Source organism: Trachypithecus francoisi, unplaced genomic scaffold (genome assembly GCF_009764315.1).
Source record: "Trachypithecus francoisi isolate TF-2019V2 unplaced genomic scaffold, Tfra_2.0 Lachesis_group6, whole genome shotgun sequence".
Lineage (NCBI taxonomy): Eukaryota > Metazoa > Chordata > Mammalia > Primates > Cercopithecidae > Trachypithecus > Trachypithecus francoisi.
Window position 1 is genome coordinate 56,550,168 of NW_022681471.1, and position 20,967 is coordinate 56,571,134.

At 36.4% G+C, this 20,967-nt stretch overlaps 1 protein-coding gene across 1 annotated transcript in view; it reads right to left on the reverse strand.

The window, feature by feature from the left end:
- Positions 1-17,146: 17,146 nt before the first annotated feature.
- FAM133A (family with sequence similarity 133 member A) overlaps positions 17,147-20,967 on the reverse strand; it is a 49,204-nt gene continuing 45,383 nt past the window's right edge. Inside the window, 2 exon segments of the mRNA XM_033201456.1 lie at positions 17,147-19,525; positions 19,528-20,096. Of these exon segments, the coding sequence (XP_033057347.1) occupies positions 19,248-19,525; positions 19,528-19,993 (744 nt within the window). The 5' untranslated portion in view covers positions 19,994-20,096 and the 3' untranslated portion in view covers positions 17,147-19,247.

The following is a 20,967-nucleotide window of genomic DNA, read 5'->3' on the forward strand; positions in this document are numbered from 1 at the left end:
GAGAGGAACCTGACATGCCATTGCTAGAGGAGGCCACATGGAAAGCATGAGTAGGAATGTGAGCAACCTCTAGAAGCAAAGACCGGCCTCAGCTAATGATATTCAGCAAGGAAAGAGGAACTTCAGAGCTCCAGATGAAAGAAAATATATATGGCCAATAACCTGAATAAGCTTGGAAGTAGATTTTTTCCACAGATCTTCCAGTAATAAACGAATGCAGTTCTGCTGACACCATAATTTAGGCTTTGTGAGGCCCCGAGCAAAAGACCCTACTGAATCATGTTGTTATTGGCTTCTTACTCATAGAACTGAGATAATAAATGGCTGTAGTTTTATGCTGTTAAATAACTAGCAACTTGTTATGGCAGCAATAGAAAAACAATGCATATTTTGGTACCAAAAATGGGGTGTTTATATAACAAATATCAAAAAATGTGGAAGTGAGTTTGGAATGGGTTAGTGAATAAAGGTTTGAAGACTTTGAGGAGTATGACATAAAAAGACTAAATTGACTTTAACACTCTGTCAGTAGAAATACTGATGCTGCTTGTGAGGGTTCAGAAGGAAGAGAAGACAACTTAAGAGAAATTGTAAATCACTCTAGCGAAAGCCTAAATCACTTGAACAGACTATTAATACAGATCTAGACTCGGATGATACTACTGGTTAAGGCTCAGAGAGAAGTGAGGAACATATATCTGTAAACTGAAGGAAAGGAGACCCATGTTATGCACTGTCAGACAGTTTGGTGAAATTACATCCTTCAGTTATGTGAAAAGCAGAACTTGTCAATGAAAGTCCTGGTCATTTACCTCACATTTCCAAGCAAAATTTTAAAGTGCATTCTGGTTTCTTCTCACTGCTTATAGTAAAATAAAGAGAAGAAAGAGAACTTAAGAAAAGGACTGTGAAATTAAAAAAAAAAAAAAAGCAGGAATTGATGATTAGGAAATTTTCCAATCGATGCAGATGCCAAAAAGTCAGAGTATTCAGTTACCCAAAATGCTGTTTGAAAAGATTAAAGGTGTGGCTCATAGATCCCCTTAAACAAATCAGGGAACCTCTAGGTATCTTAAGGGTCTGGTATCCCTTAGACATCTCAGCAGAAGCCAAGCATAGAGAATCATCCAAAAAGATTTGTAGACCTAACTTCTGTCTAATGAATACTTGTGACATCAAGATGAGATCCACAAACTTCCTGAGAATTGTATATAATCAGAACACTGTCAGCTTAGATTGAAAAGGACAGAGAGAGTAAGTAATTAAAGAAGGCTGGAGAACCTGCAAAATGTTGCTGACAGTAAGCAGGCTGATAAAGCTATTTTGCTTCAAACAATGCTTCCTCCCATGAAAAAGGAAGAATGACTTAGAGGACAGAGCCAAGAGCATACAGGACAGAGCTTAGAGCACCGAGGGCAAGGCTGAGAACCACAGAAAATTATTTCCAGGCATTGAACTATAAGGGAGTTTGAATGACTAATTTCAAAACTGTTTTCGATTATTGATTATTTTTTACTATCCATCTTCCCTTTTTGGAAATAAAATGTCTACACTGTAACTGCTATCCAATATCTGTGCCACAAGTATATTTTGGGAGCAGTTCACTTGTTTCTTTAACTTCACAGGCCCACAGATGGAGAGGAATTATGCCCTAAAACTTGTATCTAATGAATTATAGCCGCAGTCTCATCCACAACTGATTTAGATGAATAGACTTGGGATTTTTGAGCTGATGTGATTTATATGCCATTTTTGGACTTTGTTTTGACATTGTAATGGAATGAGATCTTTGAGGAACTTAGAATGAAGTGAATATTTTATTTTTCATTTGGAATGGACACGAATGTTTTGTGACCAGAGGGTGGATTGTGGTAGATAGAATACCCCTCAAGATGTTCAAAATCCAAATCTTAGGAACCTGTTAATATGTCACATGGCATGGCAAAAAGGAATTGGCAGATGTAATTAAGGTGACCAACATTAAAATTATAAAGAGATTATTCTTGCTTCTCCATATGGACCCAATGTAATTCCATGAACCCTTAAAAGCAGAGAACTTGTTCCAGCTGAGGTCAGAAAGATGTAGTATCAGGGACTGTGAGAAAGATTCAAAGCATAACCAGGACTCTATTCACTGTAGTGGGAGGGGAACACATGGAAACATGAGAAGTAATGCATGTGCACTTGCACTCTAGGAGCCAAGACCTGCCTTAGCTAACAAACAACAAGGAAACAAGGACCTCGGGCCTACAGCTACAATTGGATGTCCATATGCAAATAAATAAATAAATGAACAAACTATAATCTATATAGTATGGCAGCAAAATACAATAAGTATCACAAGAAATGTAAGTGGCCTAGCTTCATCCATCAAATCCTATAACACCTCAGACTGAATTAGAAATAAAATTCAATTATAAGTTGCTTATAAGACACATGTTTTTAGTAAAAAAAAAAAAATTAAAAAGAAAGGCTGAAATCTATAAATCAAAAGTCCTTAGAAACTACTAGAAACAAAGAGAAAATGAGGGAAACAATAGTGGCATGATATGTTTAACTAATGTCAATCTACCACAGATAACACTAAACAAAAATTAAAAAGCAAAGGAATAAAAATTTAATTATTAATGTAGAATTAGATGTGCTTTAAATTCTATAACTCACTGATTGAAATTATAACTTATTTTCAAATGACATTTTATAAAATAACAGACAATATATCAAGCTGCCAAAAAATGTAAGAATATCCAATTAAATTAGTAATATAAGAAAGAGTAAATGTTTAGAAGCAAAAATGGTGCACTCTAAGTAATAACTCAAAGACAAATTGAAAATATCTGATTACCTAAAAATAATATTTAGAAAATAATAACAGGTATTTGGATTTACTATACACAAAGCATTGTTTAAAGATCTTTACATAAACACTTTTATTCGTCTCAGTGAGCCTATGAGATGTATGTGTGTATAACTATTATAATAATTATTATTTTACAGTGGAGATATACAGTCAAGGAAGCATTCAGAAGTAAATTAATTAACTTTAAAGCCTTTTTTAAATAGCCAAGATAAGGCAACTAATAACTATCCAGATAGAACTCATCAAGTTGAGACCTACAAAAAAAATTATAGGGTCATAATAGGCTCAGTTGGAGCATCTTGAGTTAAAAGCCCCAGAGAACATGAAAATGGAGTTATCCAGCAAGGGTTTGAATATATAGTCTGAAGCTCAGGAGAGATAGATCATGGCTTGAGTTGTAAAGCTGGGGAACATCAGCCACAAGTTAATAGCTGAAACAATTTACCTTGCTTTGTGTTATCAATTTGTTTTTACAAATTTCCTTTACAGTGACAGTCTGAGCTCATTCAGGGTAAAAATGGCATCATATTCATAAATACACATGATTTCTCAGGTAGAAAATAAAGAATGAGAAGGGATAAAGGCAAGACTCTTTGAAGATACATTTGATGGTGAATAGAAATGGAAATTGAATGGCTTCATGCCTGAAGGTGTAGTTGACAAGATATCTAGAAGAGAATGAGAAGGAAATGAAGACTGGAGGGGCCTGCCACCTGGGAGAATTGGGAGGGATCACAGGTTAAATATATAGAAAGTAGAAGAGTGGGAAAGTAGAGAGTGGAAGTGGAAAGATATGAGAAGGATACAAGAAAGAGTCGTTTCTGAATTCAAGAATTCAATGCTTGCATTTTTCCAGATGTTTACTATGTCTAGGGTGGGCTCATGAGAGGGAATTACGGGAGTGTTGGGAGTAATTTTTGGTGGAGTATAAGATAGGTATCAGAACTGAAAAACCACATTGTTAGATGAGTCATCACAATGATCTTGAATTTGCTAAGAACACATTTTCTGAGGATTACAGGAGAATAAATGAATGGGAAAACTGAGTCAAGTTCCAAATCCCTTTCTGGAGATGGGGAGTACCCATGATTTAGTTTAAAAACCTGAATCCAGGAAGAGGGTTGGGAAAATGTGGCATCTTCAAGTGAGACATTAGAGAGCAGAAATGGTAGAAAAATAGTCCAGAACTTATAAAGATTTCAGCTTATCTTATCCATAAGTCTTGTACCCCCATATCTTTGCTTGGAATGCATATACCCCACACATCTCTCTCTTCACTAAGTCAGCTTATACCTATGATTTAAGAGTCAACTAAGGTATTACCACCTCCAGAAAGACACTGTTGACTTCCTCAGTTTGGGTTATGTGTCCCTCCCCTGTGCCTATCACTATAAATTCACTAAGAATAATTTATTATAATGATATATTTGCATGTCTATTAGAATTATATCATAATAACCACTCTAATCCTAATTCCTAGCAGTGTCAGACACATAGTAGGCCCCCATATATATATATATGTTGAATGAGTGTTCTCTCTAGTTAAGTTCAATTTTATTAAGATTTTACTTCCCTTACTCTGTGAAAACCCCACTATGTAACATACAGTACCATTAATTTTCATTTTGTTTCACAAACCACTTCTTATATAGAAGTCACTCTTCAAGTTTTGTCCTAAAACTTTGTTAAAAATGAAGAATCACAGACCTATACTTAGAAAGTTTGATTCAGAAAGTCTAGCATGCAACTCAGAGCTGGGAAATCTATTTTTAACAAGCACTCCATGTGATTGTGATACATGTAGTCCGAGCATCATATTTTGAAAAACATTTCCTTAAGTTAAATGCTTGAAATAAAGTTAGGCTAATGATTTATAAATAATGTAATGAAAGATATATTTGGTATGATTGTTTTAGCATTTTTCATCTCCGCCATGGATTTTTGTCACAATTAACCTTGATTAAGTCATGTCAAAGTTAGTTTTATAAGAAGTATTTGTGAGCATCTCTAAATATAATTGGAGATGTTGATAGCAGTGTCTTGCACAAAAGGAAAATATAGCTATATCCATAATTCAGAACAGAAGTCCAATATGACAGGACTTTGATTTCTTCCACAGCTTCAGCCAAGAATCAAGAGTGGAAGCAGTTAATTTTCTAATCAGCAAAATATCGGAAATTTTTTTCAATAGCTCATAAACACATAACTATTTGATTAAATAAAATAAAGAAAGGAGTTTTCATGATTGCAGTTCCATTTCGTTATTATGTGATTTGTTAAATATATAAGAAGGTAGAGAGAATGATACCACATACCTACTCTTGTACCTACCACCTAGATTAAGAAATAAAACATTACAAATAGTTATACGCTGGTATACCACTGCCCAGTCAACTTTCCCTCCTCACACCCAAAAGTAACCAACATCCTGAATTTGGTAGTTATCATTCCCATGGATAATTTTCTACTTTTATCAGATATGCATTTATCAATGAGCAAAATATGAAATTGTTTATATTATTTTTTGTATACCTGTACTACAATTTATTTTTCCTTTCTCATGTTAATGTTGCCGTTCTTATTTCAATGCAGAATTTTTATGCTTTTCAGTTTTAACCTCTTAGCTCCAAGATATCAAAATGTTAATATTCCTAATTTGTGTGGTTTCCTTTTGACAAAACTTTAGTGGCTCAAGTTCATCCCACTCTCTACCACTACCATCAAATTTTCTTAGTTCTTTCTAAATACTAATTTATATAAAGTCATTTTTACAATTAAAATGAGCATTCAAAAGAGACATGCAAATAATTCTCTATACTTAAAAGTTGAGATTATTCTAAATCTTTGTATATGAATACTTTTAAATATACATGGGATAGAGAGAGCATCTGTTTGGCATATAGACATGGTGACTTCAAACTAGAAGGAGGTACACCAGTGTAATCTTACCATGTGCTCAGAAGGGTAGCCATTAATATCTATTGAATAGTACTAATGATTACCACACCAAGGAAAATATATTAGGCAGCTAGTAGGTTGAATACTTTATACAGTTAGTCAAGTTGTGAACTGATAATGTGTCAAGTCAGATTCAGGACATAGGCAACAAGACGAATAAGATTTGAGAACAGACTGAAAAGAAGACCTATTAGGGCTCAAGTTTCCACAGGAATAGACTGATCACCAATGGATGGGTTCCTATTCTCAATATCTATGTGACCCACCAGCTCTACTCTACCCTTTGATTTCTGCCCTGGGATACTAACAGTTATGGGTTACAATGGGTTACAACAATACGCTCCCATGCTCTCTAGCTTCCCCTTGGGTTTAGCGAAATGAGAATCCTCAAAAGAGACAGGAGAGAGAGGGAGCACTGTGAGCCCAGCATATTTATTCTCTTGGCATTCTCCCAGTGAGGTCAGTTCAGGTTTCTTGTGTCCATTCAACTCTTTTGCCTATAAAGGCAGCCTCTCTACATAAAACACTTTCAGTAGTAGCACCAGGACTGGTTGCCTCACAAATTGGAATTATTCCTCTTTGTAAGTTACCATCTTTCATTGTCTTTGGGCCCATAAGAGAGTGTGGAGGGCATGTATGGGAGTGAATCATAAGAATGTTTCAGCAAAGCAGGTGAAATTTAAGACTCAATGAACTAAATGCATTGACATGAGTATATTCACCTAGGATATAGTAGTTGATAAGGCAGCTCAAGAACCTTGGGCTACCTAATAACAATCTGCTAGATTGGATAAATTCTGGATTCAATATTGGACTACAGTTAATGAGGTTAAAATGCTACTATTTTCCTGGCATACACTGGAGCAATTATTTTCAAAAATTATTCCCTAGACCATCATCGTCAGCCTAACCTGGGAACTTGTTATTCTAAATTATTAGTTCCGGGGTAGCTGGAACTGTTTAATCAGAAACACTGGAGGCAGCACCCGGTAATATGTGGTTTAACAAACCCTACAGGTGATTCAGATTCACACTGATGTTTGAGAACCACTGCACTAGAGGAAAAAGTCCAAAAACCCAGGGAAATGGAAACATTGGTGCATCAATTATGTAAAATCAACTCTGTCGTGGCGGAACTCTGTAAACCAGCGAAGAATATGAAATGTGATGGATTTGGGTTTCCTAAAGTCAATGGAAATGATGGGATCCTGGTGTGATAGAGATGAAGTAGCAGCATTTAACTATCAAGTTCTGTGAAATTTCTCAAAAAGCCAGGGATTGTAATGATAATTAGAGTGTTTCGACCTAAAACAAACTGTGGCAATGGCCACCTGATCACAGGGTCCTTAGAAATTCAGTAGACTGGTATCCTACTAAGTTGCTAGTTGATAATAAAGGTGGAAAATTCTAAAACAATTAGAATCCTAATTTTAGCTACCACAGTGTGAATCCATGGCCTCTTCTCCAATTCCTCAGGGTCAATCAGGTCAAAGACCTTCAACTAAGGGCAAACTGTGAACTTTTGAGGAGGGATCCTGCAATATGGTCACAGACTTATACCATAAACCTTTCCTCAGTTCTTCTCCAGTGAAACCTGCAGCCATTAGTCTGAGTAACTGCACTGGGGGATGAAAAATAGCCTTAGCTTCTGGGGATTAATAGTTACTTACCTGGAATTTGGGTTGATGCCTAGATACTTGAAAATGCCACTGTATTCCACTGGTAGAAGTATGGGCTTAGTAAAATCAGATGATAGATGGAGTCTTGGCTTTATTTTACAATATATTCATTTGAAATGTAGGATCATTCCATGGTTATTTCACTGGCTGCAGAGTATATAGTGGGAATAGGCATATAAAGTAACTTGCAAGATCTCCACAATGGTTCCTTTTCTCATGGGGTAAGGAGTATTATGGTAGAAAATGTGAAGGGGGAGTGCAAGATAACAAACCAAAAACCCTGAAGGAATTTGCAGATTAGTACTGCCATCAGACTTTAGAGATGAAGAGGAAATGATTCATGTAACATTTCCATTTATTATGCTTCTTTGGCTGGTGCAAAAGCCAGATGGATCATGGAAAATGACAGTAAATTATTGCAAATAATCAGGATGTGATGCCAATTACAGGCATGATTTCAGATGTGGAATCTTTACTGAAGCAAATCAACACAGCTCCTGGATTCAAGTACGCAACTACTGACCTGTAGAATGTTTTCCCTTAACCTTCCAATCAGTAAGGACTATCAAAAACAGTGTATATTTCCATGGAATGGAAAATAATATATTATTTACTGTATCACCTCAGGACTGAAAGCTCTGGTGCTCTGGGTCAAAATATAGTCCAAAGAGACTTTGATCATCTTGATATACCACAGACTATCACTTTGGCCCATTAGATTGATGTTAATCGGATTCAATTATGTTAATTGGACCTGCTGATCAGAAGTAGCAAGCACCATAGATCAGTTCTTATCAAATTTCATTAGAAAAGGATATCTTTTAAAATTTTCAATGAAATATTTTAATTATTTTTAATTTCATCAAAGACTGACACTTTTTTCTACTTTTATCTTGGATTCAAGGGTTTCATAACATGTGCAGGTTTGTTACATGGGTAAATCAAATAACACTAAGGCTTCGTGTACAAATGATCCCATCACCAAGGTAGTGGGCATAGTACCTGATAAGTAGCCTTCCAACCTACAGCCCCCTTCCACCCTCACCCTTCAAGCAGTCCCCAGAGCCTATTCTTCTCATCTCTGTGTCCATGTGTATTCAGTGTTTAGCTCCCACTTATAAGTAAGAACATGCGGTATTTGGTTTGTAAAATATAATAAACATAAAGTACTAGAAAAATATTTATGTACTTGGATATTACAAGTATGTCATTATTTCTGTATGATTGTTTAAAAATATGTTGTCTTATTTATCTTGTCGTAGACTAATGACAAACAGTTCATGAATCGACATGAATCCATTACTTTCAATAACACTGCCATAGATGCCTTAGTAAGACATGCGAATGCCAGAGAGTGGAAGATAAATTACACAGAAGTTCAAGACCTGCCACATTAGGGAAGAGTCCAGTGGTCTAGGGTATATTGGGAAAATTTCTTTCAAAATGAGAGACAAGTTGCTTTACCTTTTACCACCCACCCACCCACCATACACACACACACACACACACACACACACACACACACACACACAGTAGACATAATGCTTGGCGGACCTCTTTGAACTTGGAAGGCAACATATAATACACTTGGCATGCTGCTCTCACCGTCTATTTAGTGATCTGTAGAGCTTCTAATTTTAAGTGAGTGCGAGAAAAGAATGGGCTCTCCCTCAGTTCCAGGCTGCAGTGCAACATGCTTGACTATTAAGGCTTTATGAGCCAAAGGTCCTGAAGGTATGCAAAGTTTTGTGGCAGAAAGAGATGTTGCATGCAGTCTCTGGCAACTCCAACTGAACAAAAATAGCATAGAATTGCTGGGTTTAAGAGAAAAGTCTTACCCTATTTCCATTAGAAAAGCAGCTCCTGCTTTATGAATGGACCCTAGAAAAGACTGCATTGCTCATCATTAATTGATAATATCTAATTCACATAACCATGAATTTGGATGTGCACAGAAACTTTTCATTATAAAATAGAAGTGGTATATACCTGGCCTAAATATATTTGAAAGGCAACATAAAATTATGAGCAGATGATCCAGCAATCACACTTCTTGGTATTTAACTAAATTAGTTGAAAACTGATAGCCACACAAAACTTTGCATACAGATATTTATAGTAGCTTTATTAATAATTACCAAAACTTGGAAGCAACCAAAATGCCCTTCATTAGGTTAATAGACAAATAAACGGTGGTACCTCCAGACAAGGGGATATTATTCTGTGCTCTAAAGAAATGAGCTACCGGCCGGGCGCGGTGGCTCAAGCCTGTAATCCCAGCACTTTGGGAGGCCGAGACGGGCGGATCACGAGGTCAGGAGATCGAGACCATCCTGGCTAATACGGTGAACCCCCGTCTCTACTAAAAAATACAAAAAACTAGCCGGGCGACGAGGCGGGCGCCTGTAGTCCCAGCTACTCAGGAGGCTGAGACAGGAGAATGGCGTGAACCCGGGAGGCGGAGCTTGCAGTGAGCTGAGATCCGGCCATTGCACTCCAGCCTGGGCGGCAGAGCAAGACTCCGTCTCAAAAAAAAAAAAAAAAAAAAAAAAAAAAAAAAAAAAGAAATGAGCTATCAAGTTGTGAAAAGACATGAAGGAACCTTAAATCCATATTACTAGGTGAAAGAAACCAACCTAAAAAGGCTGCATTATCATATGATTACAACAATATGATATCTGGAAAAGGCAAGATTGTGAAGACAATAAAAAATTCAGTGGTTGTCAGTGGTTATAGAGGGGCAAGGGATGATTAGATGGAATACAGAGAATTTTTAGGGAAACGAAACTATTCTGTATGATATTATAATGGTGGATACATGCCATTATACATTTGTCAAAATCAGTAGAATGTACAACACCAAGAGTGAACCCTAATGTAAACTATGGATTTTGGGTGATGATGGTTTGTGAATGAAGAATCATCAATTGTAACAAATGTGCCACTCTTGTATGGAATATTGATAGTGAAGGAGGTTGTATATGTGTAGGAAAAAAGGTATATGAGAACTCTCTATACTTTCTGGTTAATTTTTCTGTGAACCTAAAATTACTCTAAAAATAGTATATTAAAATTATGGACAATTATCTCAGGCTTTCATGTTACTTGATTATATTGTTTTGCCACTTGCCCTCAACCACACCTATTATCCCATGAGGAGTTCCTCATGAGTAGTTAAAGAGGAGGAGAAAATGTGGGCTTGATTTACCTATGGATATGCATGCTATGCCAATATGACCAAGAAGAAATGGTTGTGAAAAACAGTGGTGAAAGGAAACCTTTCCAGTTAGCAGAATATTTGGCAGTATATGTGGTTTTACACATCAGTGTAAGGAAAGATAGCTTGACATATAGATCTAGATCAATTAATGAGCAAAGGCTAACAGGTTGGTTAGGGATTTGGAAAGATCATAATTGGGAAATCAGTAAAAAGAAGTCATGGGAATGGTGGAAGGTACTTGGATGAACCTCTTAGAATGGTTCCTCTTAGAACAGTGTAAACACATTCATAGCCCATGCAAATGCCAGCCAGGGGGTATCCATATCCAAGGAGGCTCTTAATAATCAGCTGGGCAAGATGACTTGTTCTTTCAATGAGTCAACCTTTCCCCAGTTACCTTGATGCTTATTCAATGGGTTAACATACAAAGTGTGCATGGACTCAGCAATATGGTCTTTCCATTGCCAGACCTAAATTGGCTACCAACTCTTCTGACTGCCCAACCTGCTAATAGCAAAGGCCAATGTTGAACTCCTATTATGGTATAATTTGCCATGCATTAGCATGTGGCAGATTTATTATATTGGACCCCTTCCCTTATTTTTTTTTTTTATTTTTATTTTTTTGAGACGGAGCCTCACTCTGTCGCCTAGGCTGGAGTGCAGTGGCCAGATCTCAGCTCACTGCAAGCTCCGCCTCCTGGGTTTACGCCATTCTCCTGCCTCAGCCTCCCGAGTAGCTGGGACTACAGGCGCCCGCCACCTCGCCCGGCTAATTTTTTGTATTTTTTAGTAGAGACGGGTTTTCACCGGGTTAGCCAGGATGGTCTCGATCTCCTGACCTCGTGATCCGCCCGTCTCGGCCTCCCAAAGTGCTGGGATTACAGGCTTGAGCCACCACGCCCGGCCGACCCCTTCCTTATTAAGGAGAAAACTTTGTCCTTGATGCGATAGGTCAGCACAATTGTTCTTGGACTTACAGAATGTCTTTATCCATTGCTGTGGCATCCCACACAATATTGTCTCTAACCATAGGACACATTTATAGTAATGAGTTCACACCCACAGAATAAACTGGCCTTATATGGCCTACTAAAGATTAATTTGTTATTCCAAATTGGAAAAAAAAAAAAAAAAAACCTGCAAGGTTAGGACGCTATGCTGAACAATACAACATGTGGCTTAAACCATGTGGTCGATAAGTGGTGCAATTTCTCTCATAACAAAGAATTAAAAGGTAGTTAGGAGGGGCTCTTCTTACTAGTGCAATTCATAATTTCCTTGAACTTTTTTTTTTCCATTTTCACAGTCTTGGTCTTGGTATGTTTGGAAATCCTAGTATACAAAATGGAAGAATATTTCTACCAGAAAAAAAGAAAAAAAAAAAAATCACGTGTTTGATGAGTAGGAAGCTGAGACTACCCCCATGGCCTTTTTTTTGAGCTCCTGATGCCACTAAACCAACAAGCAGAAAAGGGAGTCACTGTATCGGACTAGATAATTGGTTGTATTTTTAGGGGAAAATTGGGTTGTCGCTACGCAATGACAGCAAGAGGATTATGTTTAGAATCCAAGTACTCCACTGGGGCACCTCTTGTTATTTACTCACTTGTCCAATTGTCCTTGTCAACTGAAAACTGCAACAACCCAATAAAGGCAGGACCACAAGATCTCAGATCCATCAGGAATAAAGGTTTGTTACACCCTAGTAGGTAAAGAACCCCATCCATCCAGGTGCTGGCAGTGGGTAAGGGGAGCATGGAATGGAGAGGAAAGGTAGCGATGGAAATCAATTTAGCCTCATGAACAGTTACAGAAGAGAAGGATGTAGCACTATGTTTTATGTTCCTTTTCCTCTCACCTTCCCATACCCCATCATTATTTTAATGAATAATGTCAGTGGTGGCTAATATTTTACTTGCAGTGTGATCAAACTAACATCACCTTGAGATGATATGAAACTTGTGTGACTTCATGAAACTTCTTAGCTGGAGACATAAAATGTTCACTCAGTCGAAGGACAAGAATGAATGCTGAAGTACAAAAAAGGTGTGCAGTGCTGGATGTACTTTTCATTTGCCCCTCCAGCTCCACTCTCTATCCTTCTTTCACTTTCCCCATGCCTGAGGAGGCTGACCTGTATAGATAACATCAATGAGATCCCATGACGTCTGATTTCCAATTGGGATCAGCTAATGGGGAAGCAGGACAAAAGATCAGAAGAAAGAAAGGAAGTGAACTCAGAGTATTTATTTGTTTAAATGACAGCTCAGTTTTAGTCTCTTTGGGCCTAAAAGTAGTGATAGCTCATTGTTACTAGCCTCAAGGTTACCGCACTAGCCCTGTGGTTCTCCTATATTCTGCCAACACCTTTGTAAATAGCCCTTTTGTAAATAAATCCTTTTCAAATTATCTGGAGTGTGCCATCTGTTAAATGACTGGATCTCTGATTGATGCAATCTCCCAGGGAATGCTCTTGGTACAGCCTGCTATCAGTGGCTGGGCAGGTATATGACAGATATTTACAAGAAAATTTTTAAAGGGTTTATACATGTGCATATATGGTTATATATGGGGATAATCAAATCTTGCCCTGCTAATTGATTGCAATGACTTCTAGAATATGATAGATAAAGATCTATGTGATATTACAAAAGATCACTAGACTTACAGAAATTATTTATATAGGATTCTTGGTTAGGTTCAGAAATACATGTCCATCAAGCAGGAGTAGTAACTGCTTAATGAACATAGTATGTCTTTTGTAAAGTCTCCATTTTTTTGGTTGACATTTATCTCTATTTTTATCTTATTTTTATGTACTGGAACATTATTAAGATCATTTTGAGTTATACTAGCTCATGGATTTCATCCACTGGTTTCCCCCTGTTCATTTGTAATAGGTGTAATTAGGGCCTTAGCTGTGGTTCTTTACTTCGCATTATGTTTGCTGTACTAGTAAAATATTTATGTCAGTAAAGAGACTACAATAGAGAAAATATATTCTTGTGTATTATGTCTGAATAGTGTCTAGATAAATTAATCCTGTGAAGGTTTGAGTAGTGGGTAAATGGGACACATCTTTTTTTTTTTTTTTTTGAGACGGAGTCTCGCAGTCGCCCAGGCTGGAGTGCAGTGGCCGGATCTCAGCTCACTGCAAGCTCCGCTTCCCGGGTTTACGCCATTCTCCTGCCTCAGCCTCCCGGTAGCTGGGACTACAGGCACCCGCCAACTCGCCCGGCTAGTTTTTTCTATTTTTTTTTAGTAGAGACGGGGTTTCGCCGTGTTAGCCAGGATGGTCTCGATCTCCTGACCTCGCGATCCACCCGTCTCGGCCTCCCAAAGTGCTGGGATTACAGGCTTGAGCCCCCGCGCCCGGCCGGGACACATCTTAAAAACAAATTTAGTTAAAGTAATTGAATGAAGATGGGACGGTGGGTAGATGGGTTGAAAATGAGATACTATATAGATAAATAAGTAATAAAGCTATTTGGAGGCACTAAAGAAAAAAAGGATTACAACGACTTCTTTGAAGGGAGATAATCTGTATCTTTGATCTTTGTAAACAGCTTCTGGGAAAAGACATTTCACAACACTAGAGTTCTTGATTAATCATTCAGAGTAGTAGCTTATTGGAGGGAAAATAAGCACATCCGTGCTCTCCTTAAAATAATTTTAAAATGCCAAGTTTCTGAACACAAATCATACTCATGCTGGGTTAATGTTACCTGCATCTATCATAAAATGACCCAATTTCTCTATTAATTCATATTCGAATATTTTTACATCCAAGAAGTATAAACTCTCAGTAGCCTTCTATATAATCAGTATTTTAAATCACTGCAAGTCGGATTAATGATGTCTGGCATATTTAAATATGGAAGATTTTTTTTCTCTTGGTTCTAGCAGAAATTCTATGGACTGCATTAGAGTTTTTCTTTTTATCTTGATATAAATGCTCTTAATACAAGCTAAATAATGGATGAACATTGAAAATATACCAAGTGAAAGTAATTCAATTTTTATGAAATGTCCACAACAGGGAAATATACAGAGTCAGAAAGTACGTCAGTTGTTGCTTAAGGCTTGAGAGAATGGGTGGGGTAGGAGTAGGGAAGATAAAGGTACAAAGTTTCTTTTTGAGATGATTTACGTGTTCTAATATTGTGGTTATATGGAATTCTTGTTTAGGTCCAGAAATATATGTCCATAAAGCAGGAGCAGTGACTGTTTAATCACCCTAGCATGTCTTTTATAAAGTCTGATTATGTCTCCATATATTTGTAAATACACTAAAAACCATTGAATTGTATACTTTAAAGAGGTGAATTTTATGGTATATGAATTATATCTCAATTCAGTTGCTGTAAAACATAAGGCAAGGAGCTTACACACAACATCTAGTACACTACATTCATTCAGAGTTTTCTTTCTCCCAAGTCTTGATCAACTAATTCAATTTAATGAAAATTAGGAGACACCCATCATATGCAAAACGCCATGTATTATCATTGTTAGAGATAAAAGATGAAGCAGGAGCTACTTTTTAAAAAGTTAAAATGCAGCATAGGAGGTGGTGATATCATAATAATGAAATCATCATTATTATGTCATATGTGATAATGATGATAATTGGAGGTGGAGCATGAAAAAAAACACATTTATTGAGCATTTACTATGTGCCAGGAATGTTTAAATACTTTCAATGTTATTTTATCTTATTTTCATAACAATCCTAGATATAGGTACTGATGTGGTTTAGATGTCTGTCCCCTCCAAATCTCATATTGAAAAGTGATTCCCAATATTGGAGGTAGGGCCTAGTGGGAGGTTATTGGATCACGGGGGTTGATCCTTCATGAATGGTTTAGTACCATCTCCTATGTGACAAATGAGTTCTCACTCAGTTAGTTCACAAGAGATCTGGTTGTTTAAAAGTCTGGGACCTCTCCCCATGCCCTTGTTGCCTGTCTCACCATGTAAGGTGCCTACTACTGCTTCACCGTCAACCATGAGTGTAAGCTTCCCAAGGCCTTCACCAGAAGCTGAGCAGATGTTGGTGCCATGCTGTACAGCCTGTAGAACCGTGAATCAATTAAACCTCTTTTCTTTACAAATTACCCAGCCTCGGGTATTTCTTTATAGCAATGCAAAAATGGTTTAATACAGATACCATTTTCTCTGATTTAGTATATGAAGAAATTGTGTCATGGAGGTGGTGAAATAACTTATTTTGGGTCACATGTCAAGAAATGGCAGAATGAAAATTTCAACCTTGTGCTGAGCTGAGAGCTGAGGCTCATAACACGTAGAGACCATAAGTCTACAAAATACATAATATAAAGCAAATTAAACTTAAGTGGCATGAAGAGTCAAGAAAAAGTGCTAGAGCCATATGATGAAAGAACACACTTTGTTTGCAGCTCAGGCAGGAATGAGAAAGTCAGTTCAACATCAAATTACATAGGCGATTTTGAATGGTTGTCTATATTTTCATGAGACACGACGTAGTTACAAACCTACATCTCAGATTAAATATGTCTTTTTTGTAAAATAGAGCCAAACAGAAACGACTACAGAAATGCCACAATGTCAAATGAACTTTTCTTCAAAATAATGTATAATTACCAAGAGAGTTGTCACAAGATAAAAAACAAGAACTCTAAATTTTATTGTTTCCTTATCTCCAATCTAAATCTTCACCTGAAGCCTGAGATGTTTCAAATTCCTTTTGTGATCAAAATTAAATTGTGAATCTAGAGTGTATCGATTTTTCCCATCTCCCATCTTCTTTCTTATTTACTTTCTCACTTCTGCCCTTTCCATAGCCAAAGCGAGTTGAATGTTACAGCTAAAGCTATACTCCTTACTAATCACATAAGGCAGATCACTAATAACCACTTTAGTGCTTTTCAAATAGGGACAAAATTATGTTGCTCTTAATTTAGAAGCACATATTAAATGTTCAACTAAATCTATTCAGTCTATTATCCTCCGTATTTCTATAGCGCTTGTCTCTGCCATAAGTTCTATAATTAATACAAAAAATACCATTCCTCTTCTTCATCAAGTCCTCATAAGTACTTTTAAAATTTCCTTCTCAAACACTTTACTGGAACTTTTTTACTGCAATCAACAGAATAATGTAGCTTTATTTCCTAGGCAGCATTTCTGATAAGCATGAAATATGGTAGACCACTCTCTCCCTCGATCATTACACAAAAACCAATGCAAATAAAACGAGTATTTCCTTCTACTATGGCATAAATATCACTTCTGAGTCAATGTGTAGACTACAGAAGAATGTGATACAAGAAGGTGAGATATTTTACGTAAATAATGAAATAGATGTTCTAGAGTTCTGTGTTATTGGTCAGATTAGGTTAGGTGATTCTGCAGTAATAAAAAGACTCCAAATCTCAGTGGTTTCACACATAACAGTTTATTTCTTACATTTAAAAAATGTACTGCAAGTCCATCAGAACTCCAGTCAGGTCCCTTCTAAATAGCGACCTAAGGATCCAGGTTGCATCCGTCTTGTAAGTATGCCATTTGGAACATCTTGCATTCAGGTCACCATGACAGGCAAAAGAAAACTGGACGGTCATGCAGAACGTTTTACAGTCCAAACTAGAAATAGAAAATCACTTCTGTTTACAATCCCTCTGCTTGAAGTAGTCAAATGGCATTGCCTAACTACAAGAGGTTTGGAAGTGAATGGGAGCAGATAGATATACAATGAGCTGTAAATGCTTTTGCCATATTCTACAAATAATATAAGCTTATAAAAAGCATTTTAATGAACAATTCTGAAAAACTCTATATGGATACAAAATATTTCATAAATGTAATAGTTTTTATCAGCATAAACATATATTTTTAGGAAAAAGCTAAAGTTATGAAGCTCCAAGGTGATCTAACATGGCATCACTATATGTTCCAAGAACCCTAATGAGAGATTCCAGTATTTCCAATGCAAAAAATTTGGCAAGCCAACATGTTATTTATGTAGCAGATGTTTTTTATCCTTATAATTTTACTTGTGATTGAAGGTAGCTGAGATAAAATCTGCTATTTAAAAACAATAGCTATTGAGCCTTTCATCATGCCAAAATATTTTGTACCTATGACATTACAATTAGCACATCCTCCATCACAGGTGGTTTTTGAGACACAAATTTATAATTTATGTTACTCTGATATATAAAAATGTAAAGTAAAAATATTTTTTCACTTATTTTTACACTAGTGGTAAAAGTGAATCAGCAACAGATACAAGGCACCAAATTGTAGCAAAATATGGACACAGGAAGATCAATGATGTCATTATCACCTACATTTAACTTCTATATAATTCATTATTAATGCTTAAGACAACAATCTTTTCAACAACAATCTTACTAAGATTTTGGCAGTAGTTTCATGTAACACACGGCGTACTAGAGGTCTGGCACTCAACTTGCGTACAGTAACCAGCTTCAATATGAAGGCATTACATATTTGTTTAAAAAAAACCTTTTCACATGCTAATATTTTGGCAAGGGTGCAATTAAATACCGTAATGAAATTAATATAGCAAAGTTAAGAAATTACAAACTTGAAACTTATATCCTAAGCATAAATCATATCTTAAAAAAGGATCACCAGTTATATAGAATATGGTCAGATAATTAAAACTTAACAGTATAAAACATGCAAAAAAATTTTCAGAATATTTCTTAATCAAAAAACATCAGGGTCTGTTTAGAATGATTCCCATACAAAATGGGTATAAAGTTATTTCAAATCATGTAATATTGTAATATTAAATATTATTCAGTACTGTATAGTAAACAGTACTGAAGAAGAGGTAAATTTCGTAGATATGGGGGCTTACTTATGCTGTAAACTTCTGTCCTTCTTGTTCACTTGAAGCAGCATACAACACCCCAGAATTTCACAAGTAAGAAAAGGATAGCTGCTGCTCTGGCAAAAATAGGATGTGTAAGAGTCAAAGGCACACTATTCAGCTAGCCACAGTGATTAGCAAACACTTGCCCTTCCCACCCCACATGCTCTTTCCCCATGTAAACAAAGATTCATTAAAGAAAAAAGTAAAATGAACTAAACTTATCTACAAAAGCAAGGAATTTGAGACATCAATATTAAGTCCTTGCATCAAAAACACCAACTACAATTGTCTGGAAATTACGTTTATATTTCACTTATGATGATATTTCAAAGATGTATTCAAATTAAATACATTTAACCTTAGATACACTTTATTTTTGTCAAAGTTATTCATTATCTAACACATTTTACTTTAATTTCAAACATTCTATTCACTGGTATGACAACAGAATTTTAGATCTCAGAGGAATTAACCATTGGAAGGAAGGACAAGCAAACAAAGAAAAATGTATATTTAAGTTGCCAGCAGCCATTATGCCCCTTTCTGGCACAGTGGGATTTGATAGGCAACTCAAACTCCAGAAATAATTCTACTAACACAGGGAAACTCGGCAAACTCATTCTTGCTTTTTTTCTTGATGTTATCTTGACTTGTGACTTGATCCAGACTTCTTTTTCTTCTTCTTACTACGTTTCTTGTGCTGTTTCTTCTTCTTCTTCTTTACTTTTTCCTTTGCTTGTTCTCGCTCTTCACACCTTCTCTTCTTTTTTGCTTGCACATCTTCTTCATAATCTGATTCAGATGAGGACTCAGATGATAAAGGTTTATCATCAGGATAACTTTTCTTTCTCTTCTTGCTGAGGCTTCTTATATCCTTTTCTTTCTCTGTTTCATCCTTTGACTTCTTTTTCTTTTTACAGACTCCTTGCTCTCTGATTCTGATTCATACGTAGAGCTTTGGGATGATTTGTATGAACGGTTCTTCTTTTTCTTTCTTTTTTTTCCTTGTTTCTTTTCTTCATCCTCAGAATCTGAAGAACTGCTTGAAGAATCAGAGCTTGATGAAGAAGATGAAGACCGACAAGATTTCTTCTTTTTTTTTCTCTTTCTTTCTCTTTTTTTAGATGAGCTCTCATTTCCACTTAATAATTTCTCTCTGCTTTTTTCAAGTTCTTTCTTCCAATTTTCATTCATTTTTTCTTCAAATTCAGCTAATGCTTTTGAGCCTGTTTTTTTATTTTCTAATTGTTTCTTTACTTCTTCCCAGGTGGGCCTTGGTCGATTTAGATAATCTTGGATTGTTGGGCCCACAGATTGAGTTGGGCCTCTCCATCTGGCCATTGCGATAGGATTCATATAGGCTACCCGATTATCCCGCTTCCCCATGGTGCCTGCTGTTTCCAAGGGCAGACTCTCAGTTGCCAAAGAGAACAAAGATAGATACTCTCCTTAAATTCTTTATCTAGAGAAATATCAAGCAAGCTGCATTCTGTAAGAGAAGCAGATGGAATGATTACAAATCAACTTTAATATAAAGACAAAAGAAACATATAAGCTTAATTGTTCACTGCCTATCACATAGTACAGTAGAAATTTCCAAAATCTTATACCATGGGAACAAACAATATACAAATTTAAAAATTTTACATATTACAGACACTGTGGTATAAACATAATATAAACTAAAAGTGTTTCATGTACCTCATGCAAGATTCTGAGAGACCCCTAAAATACTTAATAGCCATTTTCTCTAACATTGTATGATACTTACCTTTTTCCTTTATTTCATTCCTGCTTTATATAGTATATATAGAGAAATTTATATAACTAAAATCTGTACCACACAGACCTTCGCCAATTCAGGAAAGTGCAACACAACCCTCTCCACTCCTTTTGACAGAAGTCCACGAGTCATAATTGAAAAATCCTTCTCCCTCAACTGTCAAATCCAGTACATTACTAAATCCAGATATTTAAACCTCCACAATAGGCCTCATATCCATTCACTTGTCTCCAAATATACTGTCAACTTAGTCCAGGCCACTACCATCTCTCACTTGGGCTATTAATCTCTAGAACCTAGCTAGTGTTTATTCTCCATCAAGGACTGCTTAGTGTTTGCAATGGATTATCTCATTCAATCTCAAGGCCAAACCTATGAAGTTGGTCCTATCATTGTCTCTGTTTCACAGATAGATAAACCGAGGTTTAGAGAATTTGAGTAAAACTCAAAATTTGAACATGAAGTAACATGGCTAATAAATGGCATATCCAGGATTTAACCAAAGGCAGCCTGATTCCCAACTCTGCACAAATAAGGCAACACCAAATTGTCTCCTTACATCAACCTCTTAATAGCA